General features: G+C 37.1%; 2 protein-coding genes across 3 annotated transcripts in view; both read left to right on the top strand.

Moving 5' to 3' along the window:
* Positions 1-22,389, top strand: part of LOC127832944 (two pore channel protein 1-like) — a 119,505-nt gene that overhangs the window by 70,063 nt on the left and 27,053 nt on the right. For both annotated transcript variants that reach the window (XM_052358356.1, XM_052358357.1), the window contains exon 18: positions 20,438-20,509. In XM_052358356.1, the coding sequence (XP_052214316.1) occupies positions 20,438-20,509 (72 nt within the window). The remainder of the gene's footprint in view (positions 1-20,437; positions 20,510-22,389) is intronic.
* Positions 1,042-7,521, top strand: LOC127832970 (uncharacterized). Its single transcript, XM_052358358.1, has 3 exons — positions 1,042-1,594; positions 3,169-3,938; positions 4,432-7,521. The coding sequence occupies exons 1-3, from the start codon at positions 1,269-1,271 to the stop codon at positions 4,782-4,784; spliced, it is 1,449 nt and encodes a 482-aa protein (XP_052214318.1). The 5' UTR covers positions 1,042-1,268; the 3' UTR covers positions 4,785-7,521.

The following is a 22,389-nucleotide window of genomic DNA, read 5'->3' on the forward strand; positions in this document are numbered from 1 at the left end:
GGCCTAGGGCTAACGAATTTGGTATGTAGTGACATCTAATAAATCTCTACCAACTTTGTTCAAATAATGCCTCTGGGGTCAACTTTGACCCTGCCCTGGGGGGTCACAAAATTGAATTAACGCTTATAAAGCACCTATTTTGTGAAATTTTTAAAAATCTTCTTGTAGAAAATCATTCAGACTATGGCAACCAAATTCGGTATGCAGTAACATCTTATAGTCCTCTACCAAGTTTGTTCAAATTATGCCCTTTGGGTCAAATTTGACCCTGACCCGCGGGTCACAAAATTGAACATTATATACGCATATATCTTGCTTATTTTGTGAAAACTTTTAAAATATTCTTGTCCTTAACTCTAGGACCTAGGGCTACCATATTTTGTATGTACATGTAGTGAGATATAATAGTCCTCTACAAAGTTTGCTAAAAAAAGTGTACATGTGCTTAAATAGGGCCCATATTTAAGTATTTGCACATGCAGATAATATTTGTTTCAGCCTTTTTCAGAAGTAAAGCGATACAGGGCCATCATGGCCCTCTTGTTTATGTCATGCTGAAACTTTTGCTCATTTCGTGTCTGAAAATTTTGATACGGAAAATATTCAAGGCATGCATCCACCAGGTTTTATTACCTTAATATGTTTGTAAAAATCAATGATCAAAGTGTCACTAGATAAGCAAATACAGGGCTGAAATCTGGTAAAATAGCGCTGCAAAATATACTTTCTAAAAATTTAGAGTCATTTATGATAGACAAAACGCGCAAGTCTATAAATTAAGAGTCACAAAAAATAATTATTTTGGCTAAAAAAAGGGGATGCCCACTAACTTAGAGAGTGTCTGAAAACTTTAAAGTGAAAACGTTAAATAAATATATAAGATGACTTTATTGTTAAACTATAATTTTGTGTTATTTTGGGATTGGTTTTGGGATTGATAACTTCTGAGTTGAAATACTTCCTCATTATATGCACACATAAACCATGTAGTAAACAACTTTTAGGCCACTTAGTTAGACCAGTATTGTATTATGTCACAATACTGGTGACTCAAGTACTTAGTTAACTGTTGATGTAACCTTGCGAAACTTCCAGATGAGTTGTATTTGATTTTGTTAAGATGGACATTTCATGTTGGTAGACTTTTAACAATAGCTGGATTGGCGTGTTTTGTTCTGTTTGATAATCTATTATCCTAGATACCTTAATATTTGTTTTAAATCAAAGGTATTGAGATCAAAAGCTTTAGTGGTCAATAAAAGGCAACCATGTTGCAGTTAAACATTGAAAAAGGATCTGACATGGTCCAAGACTTCTTGTGTTCGCCATGCGAAGAACGACAACTCGAGGAATCAGCTGATTATTACTGCGAGTCTTGCGTGAAGTATTATTGCAGTAAATGTATTTACATGCACAATCAGTTGTTTATGAAACATTCCCCTTATGGAAGGGGAGACATAAAGAAATTGCCATTTGCCAAGAAGGTGGAAGATTTTCTTCTAAAATGTGTTGTACATAAAGAAGAAAACCTGGAAATTTTGTGCAAAGACCATAGCCAGCTGTGCTGCAATTTTTGCGTTTTACTTAATCACAGGTATTTAGATCATATTTGTTGTAAAACATTTAAGCCAAAAAGTGTATGTTTTTAAAATACTTTGAACTTAATTTTAAATGTTATTAAAAAAAAAGTTCATTGCATGAATAATGCAAATTTTATGTTAAGAACCCCTCATTGTGTGTGTTTTGAAAAAAAATATATTCCAGTTATTAACTTCCTTTTGAGATGGTAATTAATTTATGCCCCCCTTCGAAGAAGAGAGGGGGTATATTGCTTTGCTCATGTCGGTCGGTCGGTCAGTCCGTCCACCAGGTGGTTGTCAGACGATAACTCAAGAACGCTTGGGCCTAGGATCATGAAACTTCATAGGTACATTGATCATGACTCGCAGATGACCCCTATTGATTTTGAGGTCACTAGGTCAAAGGTCAAGGTCACGGTGACCCGAAATAGTAAAATGGTTTCCGGATGATAACTCAAGAACGCTTAGGCCTAGGATCATGAAACTTGATAGGTAGATTGATCATGACTTGCAGATGACCCCTATTGATTTTTGGGTCACTAGGTCAAAGGTCAAGGTCACAGTGACCCTAAATAGTAAAATGGTTTCCGGATGATAACTCAATAGCGCTTAGGCCTAGGATCATGAAACTTGATAGGTAGATTGATTATGACTCGCAGATGATCCCTATTGATTTTCAGGTCACTAGGTCAAAGGTCAAGGTCACAGTGACCCAAAATAGTAAAATGGTTTCCGGATAATAACTCAAGAACGCTTAGGCCTAGGATCACAAAACTTGATAGGTAGTAGGTAGATTGATCATGACTCGCAGATGACCCCTATTGATTTTCAGGTCACTAGGTCAAAGGTCAAGGTCACGATGACCCGAAATAGTAAAATGGTTTCCGGATGATAACTGAAGAACGCTTATTCCTAGGATCATGAAACTTGATAGGTAGAGTGATCATGACTCGCAGATGACCCCTATTGATTTTCAGGTCACTAGGTCAAAGGTCAAGGTCACGGTGACCCGAAATAGTAAAATGGTGTCTGGATGATAACTCAAGAATGCTTATGGCTAGGATCATGAAACTTGAAAGGTAGATTGATCATGACTGGCAGATGACCCCTATTGATTTTCAGGTCACTAGGTCAAAGGTCAAGGTCACAGTGACAAAAAACAAATTCACACAATGGCTCTCACTACAACGGAGAGCCCATATGGGGGCCATGCATGTTTTACAAACAGCCCTTGTTTATAGTCTGATGCACTCAAAACCTTGGTTTTTAGATTACAAACTTGTAAATACACCATATTTTAGTCAAGTTAATTATGGTTTAATTATTAACTTGTTGAATACTTATTTAAAAAAAAAATATAGTTTTAGCCTCTAACTTTCTATACTTGTCTTACTATGAGTCATATTTATGTGCGGTAAAGCAAATAAATGAAAAAAGTAATAATAATCAAAATACATATAGATCATTAATGTTTTTTTTTATTGAGATTTTTATCATATTCAGGTTGATAAAGCTTAAAAAACATGTGCTGTACTATTGCAAAATTTATTAATAATTTGTTTTTATCTAAAAAAAAATTTTTTTACAGCAAATGCAAAACAGTGATGCTTTTATCAGACTTTGTGAAAAAGACCTCAACAGACCTCAAACATGTATCAGATGCTATCAAAACTACTATGGGGAAACTGAAGGGGCTTCAAAAGAACTTGGAGGCTAGCATTCGGTTTGGGCAAAGTTCATATGATGAGCAGTTACACAAAGTACAGGAAACTCGTGAAAAAGTAATTGCAGCCTTAAACATGCTTGAAAAGGAGACACTGAGGGAAATGAAAGATAAATTAACCACAATTCAAGCCACTCTAAGAAGTGATGTTGATAAATGTACCACTCTTGAAGATGAATTAAAATTGTCAGGTCTTTTGAGGATCTTTCAGGGAGATCCAGATCAAATAATAAGGATAGACAAGAAGTCTGAGTATGATGGACACATGATAAGTGATGATTGCGTTATCAGAGACTTCTGTGTTCTCCCTAGTGGACAGGTCCTGGTTGCAGACATGAATCAAGTCAAGTTGCTGAACCAGCACTACAAGCTTGTGAGTCACTGTAGTTTATCTAATGCCCCATTGAGCATTTGTCAGATCACACCCAGTGAGGTTGGTGTAACTGGCGGCAAAGAGGTCCAGTTTATAAAAGTCAACAAAAGCCAGCTGGTGATAGACAGAAAGCTTCGGTTAGAACATTCATGTTATGGTATTGCCCACCACCAGGGAGACCTGTTTGTCACTGTACACAAGTACACAATGAGTGGTGAACTTGTCAGCAAACTGCACCAGTCTAAATCAGATACTTGCTCAGGTAAAAATTATGGTTCATTTATCTTAATGTTTTAAAGAGACATAAATAATTTGATAAATTATTTTACAACAGCAACAAACTCAAAAATATTTGATGTTTCTCTTAAAAATGGTTATGAATGTATTGTGACTGTCACTTCATCAAGGTCTATAAAAAGAAAGTAATATGCTGTGTTTGTGAAACTGCTTCAATATGTTACATAAAATACTTTGTCTTTTAATTTATGCAAACAACAGGCAAACAGGAAATAGAAAAACTTATTAATGAGATAATTATTTTTAAAGCCTGCTTTTGTAACAAGTAAATAAGAACAAGACAAAAGTTTCATTATGGCTTTATGGGTTGTTTAAGAACAGAATTCTCCTTTTGTTAAAGTTAAAAGCACAGCTACCGTCATAATTTTGTGCACATAAATGTAAACAGTATCTACAGTATTTGTAATTTTGATTATTGACTATGCAATGGGATTGTAATCATTTATTTTGTTTTGCAGTAGAGAAATGTGCAGTTAGCCCAACAGGTGACAAATTGTACATCACCAGCTCCTCCCAAAACAAGCTGCTCACACTGGCCATTGACGGATCAGTTCTTTCCACCTTTATGGATCCTGAATTGAAATATCCTCGTGGGATATACGTGACACCTGTAGGCCAATTGCTGGTATGTGGACGTGACTCCAGCACTATCCTACAGGTGGACAGCAAGGGCAATAAGAAGCTTGCCACTCTTGCTACACAGAGGGATGGGCTTAACAGCCCATGCTCAGTCTGCTACAACAACAATACTGGCTCAATTATTGTGGGACAGAGGGATAAAAACAAGATCCTGGTGTTGAAAGTGCAATAACTTATTATGCCCCCCTTCCAAGAAGAGGGGGTATATTGCTTTGCACATGTCGGTCGGTCTGTTGGTCCATCCACCAGGTGGTTTCCAGAATATAACTCAAGAAAGCTTAGGCCTAGGATCATGAAACTTCATAGGTACATTGATCATGACTCGCAGATGACCCCTATTGATTTTGAGGTCACTAGGTCAAAGGTCAAGGTCACGGTGCGCCGAAATAGTAAAATGGTTTTCGGATGATAACATAAGAACGCTTAGGCCTAGGATCATGAAACTTGATAAGTAGATTGATCATGACTCGCAGATGACCCCTATTGATTTTCAGGTCACTAGGTCAAAGGTCAAAGCCACAGTGACCCGAAATAGTAAAATGGTTTCCGGATGATAACTCAAGAACGCTTAGGCCTAGGATCATGAAACGTGATAGGTAGATTGATCATGACTCGCAGATGACCCCTATTATTTTCAGGTCACTAGGTCAAAGGTCAAGGTCACAGTGACCCGAAATAGTAAAATGGTTTCCGGATGATAACTCAAGAACACTTATGCCTACGATCATGAAACTTCGTAGGTAGATTGATAATGGCTGGCAGATGACCCCTATTGATTTTCAGGTCACTAGGTCAAAGGTCAAGGTGACCCGAAATAGTAAAATATTTTCCGGAAGATAACTCAAGAACGCTTATGCCTAGGATCATGAAACTATACAGGTACATTGATCATGACTCGAAGATGACCCCTATTGATTTTCAGGTCACTATGTCAAAGGTCAAGGTGACCCAAAATAGTAAAATGGTTTCCGGATGATAAGTCAAGAACGCTTATGCCTAGGATCATGAAACTTGACAGGTAGATTGATAATGACTCACAGTTGACCTCTATTGATTTTCAGGTCACTATATCAAAGGTCAAGGTTACGGTGACCTGAAATAGTAAAATGGTTTCCGGATGATAACTAAGAACGCTAATGGCTACGATCATATCATGAAACTTCATAGGAAAATTGATCATGACTGGAAGATGACCTTTATTGATTTTCAGGTCACTAGGTCAAGGGTCAAGGTCACAGTGACTCAAAACGGTAAAATGGTTTCCGGATGATAACTCAAGATTGCTTAAGCCTAGCATCATGAAACTTCATAGGTACATTGATCATGAACGGCAGATGACCCCTATCAATTTTGAGGTCACTAGGTCAAAGGTCAAGTTTACGGTGACCCGAAATAGTAAAATGGTTTCCAGATGATGACTGAAGAACGCTTATTCCTAGGATCATGAAACTTTATAGGGTATTGATCATGACTCGCAGATGACCCCTATTGATTTTTAGGTCACTAGGTCAAAGGTTAAGGTCACGGTGACCCGAAATAGTAAAATTGTTTGGGGATGATAATTCAAGAACGCTTATGGCTAGGATCATGAAACTTCATAGATACATTGATCATGACTGGCAGATGACCTCTATTGATTTTCAGGTCACTAGGTCAAAGGTCAAGGTCACAGTGACAAAAAACATATTCACACAATGGCTGTCACTACAACGGAGAGCTCATATGGGGGCATGCATGTTTTACAAACAGCCCTTGTTATTCTTGTCTCTGATATGTATTATGTGAGTGATATAATGTGCAATAGTTGTAAGGTAGAAATTGTTATGTAATGATGTATGTAATATAAATAATTGTTGCTGTTTCTGTAATAGTGTTATGTAACAGTTCAAGAATATTAATACACATTATTATGCCCCCCTTCGAAGAAGAGGGGGTATATTGCTTTGCACATGTCGGTCTGTTGGTCCGTCTGTCCGTCGGTCTGTCCACCAGGTGGTTTCCGGATGATAACTCAAGAACGCTTGGGCCTAGTATCATGAAACTTCACAGGCACATTGATCATGACTTGCAGATGACCCCTATTGATTTTGAGGTCACTAGGTCAAAGGTGAAGGTCACGGTGACCCGAAATAGTAAAATGGTTTTGGGATGATAACTTAAGAACGCATACGCGGCCAAAAGGGCGAACTCTGAACAATATAACTGAAGCAACTGGTCTGTAATCCTAAATCTATAATTATCAGTGCAATGAAACATCATCATTTGAGTAAAATAAAGTGGATCCAGGGCCCTCAATCTGTCAAATCCACGGCCGAAATTCGGCCGCATTCCCCCCCCCCCCTGAAAAGTATACTTATTATCCCCTTTTTGGGGTAAAAATTCCCCCTAAAAAAATAAAAATAAAAATATTTTTTTTTTTTTAGATAGATGTGTCTCATGATTATTATATCTCAATTCTATTTTAATTTAATCTTGTCAAACATACTAAACTATGTAAAAAGCATAAATATAGTGCAAACATGTACAAATGTGTTATATAATTAGAGAGTAAGTAAAAAATCCCCCCAAAAGGGAAACGCCGCGAAAATTCCCCCTGCTATGGGTGCGACCTGCTTCCCCTAAAATGGATTGAGGGCCCTGTGATCAGTAAAAATATTATCAGAATATGAGCTTTTTTTGTATATTTTGTATATTAAATATTGTGTTAATGTTTAATTTTGTTGATTAATATAAATATAAGCAGGACAAGGGAGGTAATACACTATTATATCTTTCTTATATACAGGGGAAACAAATGCAATAAGTTTAAATTTCATGTTTAATAAATAGAGGATTTTTGTTCATGTCAGTGTGGGATCATTTGTTATTTTTTTCATTGTCCCTTGACATATTGCTTTTATATTTTGCATACTTGTTTACCAACATCACCCAAACCTATATTTCCCCCCCCCCAATTGTTTTTTTTTTAAACATCATCTTATAAATTACCACACCCCACATTATACCCCCCTCTCACCCCCAACCCCCCTACCCCACCACCCATCCCCAAAAAAATATTTTTTTTTAAACATCAAATAAATTACCACAACCCACATTATACCCCCCTCTCACTCCCCCCTACCCCCCACCCCCCCCCCATTTTTTTTAAAAATATCTTATTAATTACCACACCCACATTATACCCCCTCTCACCCCGACCCCCCTTCCCCCCTACCCCCCACCCCCTTCCCCCCTACCCCCCTCCCCCCAATTTTTTTTAAACATCTAATTGATTACCACACCCCACATTATATCCCCCTCTCACCCCACCCCCCTACCCCCCCATCCCCCCAAGATTTTTTTTAAACATCTAATACATTACCACACCCCACATTATACCCCCCTCTCACCCCCACCACCCCCTACCCAACCCCCCCAAATTTTTTTTCAAACATCTTATAAATTACCACACCCCACATTATACCCCCCCTCTCACCCCCCCTACCCCCCCATTCCCCCAATTTTTTTTTAAACAACTTAAAAATAAATTACCACAACCCCACAATATACCCCCCTCTCACTCCCCCCTACCCCCCACCCCTCCCCCAATTTTTTTTAAACATCTAATAAATAACCACAACCACACATTATATCCCCCTCTCAACCTACTCCCCCCCCCACCCCCCACCCCCAATTTTTTTTTTTTCCTTTTTTTACTTTCGAAAGATTGTCTTATAAATTATTGAATATGAACAATTTCCCCATGATGGCTTACGTTATACTGTCAAGCGCGCTGTCCTCTGACAGCTCTTGTAAGGTCACAAGGTCAAGGTCACAGTGACTCGAAATCTTAAAATGGTTTCCGGATGATAACTCAAGAATGCTTACGCCTAGGATCATGAAACTTCATAGGTACATTGATCATGACTGGCAGATGACCCCTATTGATTTTCAGGTCACTAGGTCAAAGGTCAAGGTCACAGTGACTCGAAAGAGTTCAATGGTTTCCTGATGATATCTTACATTAGGTCAAAGGTCAAGGTCACAGTGACAAAAAAAGTATTCACACAATGGCTGCCACTACAACTGACAGCCCATATGGGGGGCATGCATGTTTTACAAACAGCCCTTGTTTTTCTAAAAATAAAGTTTTGTTGCTCAATATAGGGATTTATGTAATTTATTTTGTTATTTCATAACACATTTACCTTTCATTTACACATTTTAAATTCAATTAATTGTGTAATCAACAAAAATTCGTTGAAAAAGGAAATGACCCAAGTCTATGTAACGGCGGCGATATTTGTTGAGAGTGCCCTAAAACGACGCATCTGATTGGTTACCCGATTGCAATGTAAATATCACTCCTGTGGAAACTGAATGCATAAAATATTAACTCATGATTGTTGTACTTTGAAGTTTGTATCACTGTAAAAGCATTATGGAACTGAAATTAATTAAATCAATTAAGGTTTATAAATTTGGGATGCCACACTTTCTGGCAGTGGTTAATAGGGGACCCTGTCAGCAACCCCTTGTCATAAGCTGTGTTTATGGAAGTAGGTGAATATAACATGTACTTCTTTTGTGGAACCTACAATTATAATTAAGAAAATGAAAATAAGGAATAAACATAATATCGATGGTCCCAATTTAAAATGTCGAACCTACAAAAACACAAGTTTTCAGGAGACGTATTTTTGTTAAACATTTCTTGCACAAAGTCAAATAAAGATTATTTTAAACATTTTTAAAAGTGTCGCATGATGAACCATGTTCGTATGGAACTAATTTGACGTTAAGTTAATAAATCTGCTGTAAAATGTATCTTCGTCATTTAGACTTGCATTTATGTGATGTTTCGGCAAATTGGACAGCTTATTGTAAGAGATTTTGTTTCAATAGAATAAATTTGTCCATTTTTTCCGTTAGATATAGCAAAGCAATGCGTGTTTTTCTGTTTTACACGGTGGAACAGAGGTGACAACCGCAATTCTTTATTTATAGTGTGGCCTCAACTTAGTAACTTGTGGGAACAATTTTTAAAATAACTTGTGGAAACAACTAAGTACGTTGTCCCCACAACTGTTTAAGTTGAGACCTCAGCTTAGTAACTTGTGGCCACAACTTCATAACTTGCTCCCAAAACTTCAACCTAGTAATTTGTTCATTTAACTTATTAAGTTATTCCTTCAACAAAATAACTTGTGGGAACAACTTATTTATTAAGTTGAGGCCTCAGCTCAGAAACTTGTGGCGACAACTTCATAACTTGTTCCCACAACTTATTAGTTGTTGCCTCAACTAAATAACTTGTGGGACCAACTAACTATGTTGAGGCCACTAATTTAAGTTTAACCAATAAGATCGGGCTTTTCATCTTTACCGTTTTATCACAATTAGTACCCCTTATTTTACTAGATGCTCGGGTTCGAGCACTATCCCTGTTAGCTATGGATCCCCCGTTCGAGCCCTATCTGAGCACTTGCCATGTAAGCCATGGATTTCAGATTTGAGCCCCTATCTGAGAGATCGCCAAGTTAGCGACTTGGTTCAGGGTTTGAACCCTGGTGTGAAAACTAGGCACATAAGCGACGGATTCCGGTTGGGAATCCAGGTCTGATACCCCCCTTTTTAAACGATGGGTCTTTGGGTTTTAGCCCCAGTCTAAGGACTTTCCCTGTAAGCGACTTGGATCCCAGTCTGAGCATTCGCTCCCTACGTAACTGATCCATGTTTGGATGCCCTGCTTGAGCACTCACCCTGTATGCTATGGGCCCCGGGCTCAAATCCCGGTTTAAGTACTTGCCATTTAAGCGAACGGACCCTGATCAAAGTCCTAGTCTTAGCGCCGGACCCGAAAAATGCGGGATTTATAGCTTACAGGGCTAGTGCTCAGACCGGCGCTAGAACCAGAACACCCATAGCTTGCGAGGCTAGCTCTCATTTCGGGAATCGAACGCGGGAAATGTTGCTTACGAAGCTTGTGCTCATTTCGGCAGCCGGTCGCTTAGAAGGCGAGTGCTCAGTATGGTATGTTAGCGACGGCTGTTTGGTTCAAGTCCCTGTGTGAACCTTTAGCTTTCGGTGCGAACGCTCAGACTGAGGGTCGCAACCGGGATCCTTCCCTTACTGGGTAAGTGGTAAGACACAGGCTTGAACCCGGGATCCATAGCTTTCAGGGCTAGTACTCAGACTGGGGCTCGAACCCGGGACCGGTCACTGTTGGTGCAAATTCTCACATCGGAAATGAGCCGTCGCTTTTAGGGTAAATCCTCAAACCGAGGATTGATCTAGAGACCCAAAGCTTTCAGGGCTAGTGCTCGTACTATGATTCGAAACCCGGGGCCGTCGATAACTCCTAATTAGATTTTCAGACCGTCGAAAACTTAGGCATCTTGCACTCGCCTCGTAAACGATGGTTCCCGGGATCGAGCTCCGGTCAGAGGAATCGCCCTTTACAAGAAGGGTCCCGGGTTCAAATCCAAAAAACATGGGACTCGAAACCGGGACCCGACGCGTACGTTGCTAGTGCTCAGACCGGGGATGGAACCCTGAACCCAGTCGCAAACAAGGCAAGTGCTCAGACAGGGACTCAATCCCGGGATCCATAGCTTACAGGGATAGTGCTCAAATCGGCACACAATATTACGCGTATACAGGTACTAAACGTGATAAAACGGTAAAGATGAAACGGCCTATCTGATTGCTTAAACTATGTTGTGGTCGAAGCTTAATAAGTTGTTCCCACAACACATTAAGTTGTGGTTATAACATAGTAACTTGCGGCCAGAAGTTATTAAGTTGAAGGAACAACTTACTATGTTGAAACCTCAACTTAATAAGTTGTAGGAACAAGCTATTAGTTGCGGCCACAAGTTACTAAGTTAATACCTCAACATTTTATATTATTTTGATATCTTTTTGCGTTTATCAATGCTATAAAATGTACATCATTTAATTTTTTGATAAGCGAACGTTTACGTTTCGTCAATTTGCCTTAACATACATGGCTATATTGATACTTTAATATATTAATAAGCGCGCAAAATGCCGACGTAACAATTTTTTTCAGCTTCGTTATTTTGACTTCAAGCAATTGCGGTTCGTCATTACATCACGTGACTTTATGGAGCTGTTGCGATTGGTTAACTATTTTGTTGTTTTGGGGGTATATGTGCATTGATTTCACGCTTTGCACAGTATCAAAATCGCGAAATGCCAAAAATGTAGGTTCGTCATTTTAAATTGGGACCATCGATATGCAATTACCAACATAAACACTTGCTAAATGTAGTTTAAATTGTATTACAGCATAACCAAAAACATATTCGGACTTCAAATCAAAGTTTACGCGTACACCTTTTTCATAGTGAAAATTAATCTATTTATACGATGTTTTGTCAAATGGCAGTCACGTGACTTATGAATAAAATAGTGAACTTTTGCAGACGAAACTGATGCATTATCCCACGGTCTTATTTACAAAGACAATTGGGTGTAAAGTGTACAAGAGTTTAGCATTAAGTAAAATACATAAAAATCCATCAATTGCAAACCAATCAACCATATCTTACCTTTTAACCCGCTATTTTCCACATAACAAACAACAACTATAGTGAATTGTGCGTAGTGTACCATGTGCTATTGTATGACGTCAACAGATGTCGCTTATGTATCAAACAGAGGCAAAACAAAAATCGCGTCGAATTAGGGCAGCGTCTATTCGGGTCACTCGAGGATAACATGATTTTTAATTGATAGTCGAGTCTTAAGTGTCACACATTTATGTTAACTTTTGTTTTTAGAACTCGATAAGTTTTTGTTTTCTGTATGCATTTTAAAAAATCAGTTTAAAATACTTTCCGCCTAAATTGGATTTGTGCAAAAGAGACTTCAGTTAAACAAAAAATATCATAAAGCGGAAAGTGTTGTCCCTGATTAGCCTGTGCAGATTGCACAGGTTGATCTGGGACAACACTTTTCGCACATGCATTATGCCCAGTTTTCTAAGAACGCGAGTCATTTGTGAAAAAAGTCATTCAGAAAAGCCTGTGCAGTCTATTCTAAACAAAAATCCAGTTTGGGCAGAAAATATTGTCACAGATAAGCCTGTGCAGACTGCATTTAACTCACATGCATAAATCCCATTTTTCTGATGACAAGGCTCTAAGGGTATTCAGTTTTGTAGAGTTTGGAGTGTTTACTTTCACTTTCATGTTATTAAGAGTTTTATTTCCCTGTGTACATTTAAATGATGTTCATCATTTGAACTACTAAAATGAAGGTCTTACACCTTTCCCACTCAGAAGTAAAGTAAAAAGGGCTATGTGCAAACAGCATAAAACCATAACAACCATCGAGTAACTCGCTGTCTATTCAGGTTTTATGCTGTTTGCTGCTCATCAAAATCTAATTTGAAATGAAGCCTTTAAAATTTGAATTAAGTAAGAAAGATCTTTAATTAAATACAACTTTCTATAATAAGGACTACAAATGGGTCAAAGCAATAAGCAGAAGAAAAATGTGGAATTCTCTTCCTGATAAAAAAAATGGGTGAAAGGCTTTGTTCTTCAAGACCAAGTTTCATAAATGTAAGGCAAACAAGAAATGTGTCCACACGACACCCCGGGCGTACATTGTCCAGGGTTTTGCATGGAAAGCCATGGAAAATATGAGGCTGGAGTATTCGGACTAAGTTTCCAGCCTTTTTCAGCATCAATATTTAAAAAAAAAACGGAAAATTGTCCATGGTATGAGGAAATAGCCTGGAACAATTTCCAGCCTGCAAGTTAAAACCCTGGAACATTTTCCAGGGTTTTCCAGCCAGCAAGAAAAAAATACCGTCCGAATACTCCATGTCATCTGGAAAACCATAGAATTTTTTCCAGGGTTTTCCAGATTACATGCTGCCTGGAATCTGCCATAGCTATCTTATATCTGAAAAAAGCTTAACATTAAATGGCAGATTTTTTGTTATTTATAAATAAATTAAAGTATTGGTCATATTGCCATTTTATTAGGTCACTGTATATTAAGCAATTAATCATTACAGCCATGTTTATTTTGTAAGATACACACATACAACTTTGACTGCATTATGTCTTTTATGTAATGTGAAAATACTGCCAAGATAACTGGGTTGAGCATTCATTTTAACTGTTAACCACATGCCAAAACAGATATTACTGTAAAACAATATTATTATAATAAACACAGCATTATAAGAGAACAATACAAAGTAAATCAAGAAATATCTTTAAAAAAGATATACGGCGTTGATAGTTCAATGAATGAGATCAAGGATAGCAAATGTCTTTTTTCTGTGCAGTTCTTAGCTGCATCACACGCAGTACGGGATGTTACGCGGAGTTTTCGCGGCTTATTTTACATTATTACATATTGCTGGTCATAAACCTATAGATACAAAACAGAAAACCAAAAGAAGAATGGAAGTGAAATTAAAACATAAGAGTCAACCGGCCACACGAGAAGTATCCGTATTTATAGGCGCGTTCTTCGAACAAACCTGTTTTAGTGGTTTGTCGGGCATCGCTATTTGATTCGATTATTAACAGTATCCATAATCATGCTTAATACATTGGTCAATATGGTGGAATAATTATTGTTAAGTTAATCAAAAATAATATTTATCATTGTATTGTTGAAAACACATTAAGAATCTGCATATTTCTGGTCTAAAGAAAATTCCAGGTCACCTAGTTCACGGATAGCGTATTTATTATATAACTAATTTTACTGGCCGCAAACTCCGGTGATGACCTGTATATAAACTCTGACATTCATACACTGGCCGCGAATTGACCCGATACCTCGCGGGTTGAAATGTAATGTATTAAAGTGAGGCCTCGCTTCCACTGCTCTATATACTTTTACATGTTAACATGTTGACAAGAATATGGAAGTAAGTACTAAATATGAGAACATAGCCTTTAAGTATAAATGCGTTGCGCTGGTAATTCTCTGAAAATAAAAGGTGCACACACAAACTGTATTGATGTCGAGAATTGAGTGTAAAACTGTTCTATCTATTAAGCCTTTTCATTAGAAATAAAATTGTTTAATGCAGTAAAACAGTGTTACAAAGACGCGGATATGTTTCCAATGTTCTGGTGGTATACTCAAATCAGCCAATGGAATAAATGAAGTGTATTCATTCGTACCTAGCCGCGGGAAATTTTATTTGAATTTTATTGGACACTTACAAAGGTCAGGTAAGGTAAAAAGCTGGCTTAATACAGCTTACTCCGAAAAAGACACAAACATGTTCAGTAGTTCAGAGCATTCAAAAAAGGTCCATCATAACTCACAGAATCACTCTTTTCAGCTTTTTTACACACAGAATGTTGATTTCTACAGTTTACCAAATTATTCAGAATGTTAATCAAAGTATGTTATTTCATCATATTATCAAAACTTCAAATAAAAAAGTCCAAACATTGCTTTCAGACTTCATTTCAAATTTTCAAGCCAGTCAGTAACAAGTCTGGCAAACATTATGGTTATTTCAAAATTTCTGATTCACTCTGAACCAGAGTCGGTCTTATCAGTGTATGTAGCATCAAAATACCCATGAATTCTTTGTTAATAACTGGGGGGAATACAAAGATTAGAGGGACCAAATGGAAATCTTACAACAAAACACTACTGATAAACAGGTTTACATTTACTGGACAATTTTCAACTTGCATACAGCCCTTAATTGATCAAGTTTACTCTAAGCAAATTCAAAGATAATAATGTTAAATACATGTAGTAGATTTACATGTACTTTAAGTGTTGTATTAAGGTAAACTATCATAACAAAGGGATCTTATTGTAATAAAATGACATTTGGTACACAGTAAGGTTAAGTCTAATATTGCAATTTTGTGATCAGATTTTTAGAAAATTTTAGTTCATAATAAAACTTTGCATGTATTTCAAAGTATTTTTTTAGAATATAAGAAAGAACTTGCTGCACTATTTTGAATGATATTTTTTTCTATATTGCTTTCTGTGTATTATATATAATTTTTCAATGTAATTAAACTATGCAAATTGTTTTATGTTTTATTCATATGTTGTGTAAATTGTTAAACTGTGATTAACTTTGAATAAAATGTGTTGCATTTTTACAAGTTATTTTCTCCTCTTAAAAAGTCTAAGTTTTTTCCAGGGTCAACTGAAAATGTTAAAGTATTTTCCATGCTTAAAAAATTCTATGTTCCACTTTCCATGTTATCTGGAAATATTGTCCATAGTTATCCAGCTTAAATCCAGCGTTTTTCATTCCTTTTCCATGCTTTTCCATCCAAAGCTGGAAAATGCTGGAAAAAAAGTCCACATTTCATGGACATTTCAAGAACAAAACCCTAGAAAACCCTGGAAACCGTTTCAAATTCCAGGGATTTCCATGTAATTCCATGTTCTACCATGGATTTCTAGCCTAAGTTCCATGATTACCCTGGACAATGTACACCCGGGACGGATGCCCCCAACTGTAACTTTGTCACTACATAAAAGCATAACTTTGTAAATGTTTTTGAGATATACATCGCCTTTATTTTTATTAAACTATAAGTTTGCTGCATAACAGGCGTTCAGTATTTAAATTTTGTTGTTTGTTACATATGTCATCTGCTGCAGTTTGTAGATGTTTTTTTCTGCCAATTCTTTGCATGCAACTAACAGGAATGCACGTATCTACTTGTCATCTGTAGAAAAACAGTTCCTTATACTCTCTAAAGCAAAGCATTGAATAAATTGTACTTGTTTCTATGGCAGTCTTTTTCATGACATGTAGCACATTAAAGCAGGTGGATTCTGGTGTATTGTTATGTGTTGCAGCTGAATGCATAATCTCAGAGTATATGTTACTAAATCACAGATATCTGGTAATGTCTATACCAGACTCTATCAAGTTTTGATTAGATGAAAATATTTTATCAATTTTTTCTTTATGAGATTCCATTGTGTTTGTGCAAAAGAAAACTAACTAATCTTAGAAGAAAATTTGTTACAATATAGGAAGAATTATGCTAAGAACTTGAAACCGCAATAGCATAAACAAATTTTAAGAATTTTAAAAAGTGTGACCAAGTTTGGTGAAGATCAGATGAAAACTACTTGAAATAAAGAGCAGACACCATGCTGAATGTTTCAAATGCACTAAGTGACCCCGTTACCTAGTTTTCGGCCGGCCATGGCCCATGTTCAAACTTGACGTAGACAATATATAGATACAACTTCTAACCAAGTTTGGGGAAGATTGAATGAAAACTACTTGAATTTCAGAGCGGTCATCATGCTGAATGTTTGAAACGCACTAAGTAACCACGTGACCTTGTTTTGGCCAGGCATGACCCATGTGCGAACATGGCGTGACATTTTCTAGATACAACTTCTGACCAAGTTTGGTGAAAACTACTTAAATTAGAGAGCGGACACGAAAAGTTTGACGGATGGACAGACAGACTGACCGACAGTGCGATGATAACTCAAAAATAATTAGGCCTAGGATCATGAAACTTCATAGGTACATTGATTATAACTGGCAGATGACCCCTATTGATTTTCAGGTCACTAAGTCAAAGGTCAAGGTCACAGTGAAAAAAGACGAATTCCCACATTGGCTGCCACTACAACTGACAGCCAATATGGGGGGCATGCATGTTTTACAAACAACCCTTGTTTGAGATTAAATTTGGAACATATTTTGAGCAAATTTGATTAAAATTGTGCTAGACTGTTCACAAGCATGTAGTTTGACACAGTCATCTAGTTTTTGAATCTCAATGATCAAGTTTTATAAGTGTTCACAAGCTGCTGAAAGGGTCACTATCGTCAAATAAAAAAACTTGCCCGTCACCATGCAGCCATGTTTTTCAGCGGACCAAAACCATGTTTGACCTCTGACAAGATATCATCAGGAAGAACATTGTGACCACAGTTTACTGAAGATTTGACTAAAAAAGTTAATTATATTGTGTTATCAAAGTTTTAACATTATAGCCATATAAGAAAAATTGACATGTTCACTGGCCGCAATTTATTTCCACATAACACAACCTTATTTGAACTCCACGAAGACATCATAAGAACAAATGTTCTGACCAAGTTTTATTATAATTTTACTTTAAATGTGACTTCTAGACAATTATCAAGCTTTGTTTTTACCTCTTATATACCATTTTTGATTTTGGAAAAGACAAATGTGCCACCTAAGTTTCATTAAGATCGGAAAATAGATGTAGCCTCTAGAGTGTTAACAATGTAAATGAAGTGGATCACAAAAGCTCACTATAAGCATGCTGTTCTAGGTTGAGCTAAAACATCGACATCTACTGGGATGCAACTCTTGAGTGCTATTTAAAGTGGACACATAATTTAAACTCACAAACAAAACATAAGTAATAGTGATATAAACATTTATTAAATGCTTTCCGATGGTTTATAGAGAAATATCAGTGAATTAAAACTAATATTTCACTATTTCAAACAGTGAAAACTAACAGTGGAAATTATCCATAACTTTCCTTTTTTACCAGACTATTTTTAAATATCTTTGATCTCCCCATTGTGACCCCGAATTAAAGGCAATTAAACCAAGGGCAACTACTCTGCATTGATGTTGATATAAACATACAGATGAACTTCCTTTTAAAATACATAGGGGCGCCCAACGGGAAATTATAATGTCCCGAATGCATAAAATACAAAAATAATTATTTGTAAGCAAAAATTAAAAAGAAATTTTGTTGGATTTGGTGGAATATCGATTTTAATTCACTCTATTCATAGAAAAAAAAATTCACCTGTGAAAATATCATTTTTAGCGAGGCTGTTTTTGGAGAAAACCCGAAGTACTGTCATAGCCTGCTCGTCGTCAGCTGTCCGCCGGGGTTGTGCTAAAACCTTTACATTGGCTCTAAAATCAAAGTGCTTCCACCTACAACTTTGAAACTTCATATGTAGATGCACCTTGATGAGTTCTACACGCCACACCCATTTTGGGTTACTAGGTCAAAGGTAAAGGTCACTGTGAACTTTAAAAAAAAATAAAAAAATTGACAAGCTTTTGCTGCCGAACGTGGCACCCGTTATGCGGTGCTCTTGTTTATGGTCACTCCTGAATTTAAATCAATATTCCACCAAATCCAACAAATATCCTCTATATATCCCTTCATGGATTACAATAGTTATGTGCTAGACACATGCATGCTTAGAAATGAAAAAAAATCATTTAACTTGTATTTATCCATTTGTAATACATAACTTAACAGAGTCAAGTTATTTAATAATTTATCTGAATTCTTATATATACATGTTTGTATAAATGATAGTGGTTACTTTTGAGGTTAGAAGCATTACAATAGGCATAAATCATAATAATTTCATCCAAATTGGAACCTTATGGTGTTATTACTAAAGCCTTTTGACTGTTTCTCACTAGCTGCTTTGTTCTTTGAGAAAAGTAAAATTGTTGTTTTACTGAGACTGCTTAAATTTATAGGTCATCTTTGCAGACCCTGATAGCTGTCTTGAAATTCAATTGTTGTTGATAATTCTATAAAATGCATAAAAATCTACGAAATTTACATGGATTATTTTTACTAATTAAACTTTGCATTCTTTTCAGTCTTCATTGTTAGAATGAGTTCATTTCTGGGTAAAAAGGTTGTTTACTTAACATTTGCTCCACTGAGTGAGACATGATTCCAGCCCATTGAAAAACATGGTGCACATGACATGGGGCCTTTTGCTTTATCTGGCTGTAGTTTAACCTTTGAAAAACTCCAGAAATCACTTAAGTAACCCTGGCTCATCATAGCGGAACACATTTTTAATGCCTCCAGATCGAATGATCGGGGGTATATTGTTTTTGGCCTGTCTGTCATTGTATTTGTGTGTGTGTGTGTCCCAAAACTTTAAACCTTGGTCATAACTTTTGCAATATTGAAGATAACAACTTGATATTTGTTATGCATGTGTATCTCATAGAGCTGCACATTTTGATTGGTGATAGGTCATGGTCATCCTTCAAGGTCAAAGGTAAAAAAAAATAATTATTCAAAGTGGCACAGTAGGGGGCATTGTGTTTCTGAAAAACATATCTCTTGTTTTTTAAGTTTTATCATCTTATCAGGTCTAAGTATTAAGTAAATTATTGTGGTTTGTAAAAAAAACATAGCTGCCTGGCATACAGTGTTTTTTCGCTCCCTGGCAGTGTTATTTTATTTTTTCAATGTGACAATAATGATGTTATCAATCTGTTAACAAGTCCCTGTACTGATATTTATGTTCCCTCATAATGTAACACTTGAGATTATTCAAAATCAAGAAGCGATACAGAGATGTGCTTGGTACATTCTTCATGTTAACAAGTCCCTGTACTGATACTTATGTTCCCCCATCATGTAACACTTCAGGTATTCAAGATCAAGAAGCGATACAGAGATGTGCTCAGTACATTCTTCATGTTAACAAGTCCCTGTACTGATACTTATGTTCCCTCATCATGTAACACTTCAGGTTATTCAAGATCAAGAAGCGGTACAGAGATGTGCTTGGTACATTCTTCATGTAAACAAGTCCCTGTACTGATACTTATGTTCCCTCATCATGTAACACTTCAGGTTATTCAAGATCAAGAAGCGGTACAGAGATGTGCTCGGTACATTCTTCATGTAAACAAGTCCCTGTACTGATACTTATGTTCCCTCATCATGTAACACTTCAGGTTATTCAAGATCAAGAAGCGGTACAGAGATGTGCTCGGTACATTCTTCATGTAAACAAGTCCCTGTACTGATACTTATGTTCCCTCATCATGTTACACTTCAGGTTATTCAAGATCAAGAAGCGGTACAGAGATGTGCTCGGTACATTCTTCATGCTCATATGGAGACTCTCTAGGTAGGTCGATGTGGCATAGTTTAGAAATCATTTTCTTATGATCGTAGCTGCTTGGTTGGAGTGCCTAGGGATGAAAATGTATAGTCATGCAGCAAAATGAGTTGATGATAGGAATTTTATAAACTATAATTCAAATATCATATGTCAATATTTTACAATTGAAATAAAACAAGTTTAACATACTTTTCTACCCGCAAAATTGGGACTTGTTAATGCAAGTGGCTAACTATTTAACAATAAGATAGGGGGCGAATTATGTTTGTCTGTTCATTACTTTGTACATCAACATGCAAAGCAAATTGATGTGTAAAACAAATTGATGTCCAAAGCAAATTGATGTGTAAAACAAATTGATGTGCAAAACAAATTGATGTGTAAAACAAATTGATGTGCAAAACAAACTGATGTGCAAAACAAATTGATGTGTATAACAAACTGATGTGCAAAACAAATTGATGTGTAAAACAAATTGATGTGCAAAACAAATTGATGTGTAAAACAAATTGATGTGTAAAACAAATTGATGTGTAAAACAAATCGATGTGCAAAACAAATTGATGTGTAAAACAAATTGATGTGAAAAACAAATTGATGTGCGAAACAAATTGATGTGTAAAACAAATTGATGTGCAAAACAAATTGATGTGTAAAACTATGAGCCGCATTCTGGGAAAACCATGAATAATGCATGTGCAGTCCTCATGGGTGACAGCACTTATTGCCTTCACTGGTGAAAAATGCATGTGCAGTCCTCATGAGGGACAGCACTTATTGCCTTCACTGGTGAATAATGCATGTGCAGTCCTCATGAGGGACAACATGTATTGCCATCACTGGTGAATACTGTATGTGCAGTCCTCATGAGGGACAGCACTTATTGCCTTCACTGGTGAATAATGTATGTGCAGTCCTCATGAGGGACAGCACTTATTGCCTTCACTGGTGAATAATGCATGTGCAGTCCTCATGAATACAGCACTTATTGCCTTTTCTGTTGAATAATGCCTGTGCAGTCCTCATGTGGGACAGCACTTTTTGCCTTCACTGGTGAATAATGCATGTGCAGTCCTTATGGATACAGCACTTATTGCCTTTACTGTTGAATAATGCGTGTGCAGTCCTCATGTGGGACAGCACTTATTGCCTTCACTGATGAAAAATGCATGTGCAGTCCTCATGAGGGACAGCACCTATTGCCTTCACCGGTGAATAATGCGTGTGCAGTCCTCATCAGGAACAGCTCTTATTGCCTTCACTGATGAATAATGCATGTGCAGTCCTCTTGAGGGACAGCACTTATTGTTTTCACTGGTGAATAATGGATGTGCAGTCCTCATCAGGAACAGCACTTATTGCCTTCACTGGTGAATAATGCATGTGCAGTCCTCATGAGGGACAGCACTTATTGCCTTCACTGGTGAATAATGCATGTGCAGTCCTCATGAGGGACAGCACTTATTGCCTTCACTGGTGAATAATGCATGTGCAGTTCTCATGAGGGACAGCACTTATTGCCTTCACTGGTGAATAATGCATGTGCAGTCCTCATGAATACAGCACTTATTGCCTTTACTGTTGAATAATGCCTGTGCAGTCCTCATGTGGGACAGCACTTTTTGCCTTCACTGGTGAATAATGCATGTGCAGTCCTTATGAATACAGCACATATTGCCTTTACTGTTGAATAATGCGTGTGCAGTCCTCATGTGGGACAGCACTTATTGCCTTCACTGATGAAAAATGCATGTGCAGTCCTCATGAGGGACAGCACCTATTGCCTTCACCGGTGAATAATGCGTGTGCAGTCCTCATCAGGAACAGCTCTTATTGCCTTCACTGATGAATAATGCATGTGCAGTCCTCTTGAGGAACAGCACTTA

The sequence above is a fragment of the Dreissena polymorpha genome, chromosome 1 (assembly GCF_020536995.1).
Source record: "Dreissena polymorpha isolate Duluth1 chromosome 1, UMN_Dpol_1.0, whole genome shotgun sequence".
NCBI classification, from domain to species: Eukaryota; Metazoa; Mollusca; class Bivalvia; order Myida; family Dreissenidae; genus Dreissena; species Dreissena polymorpha.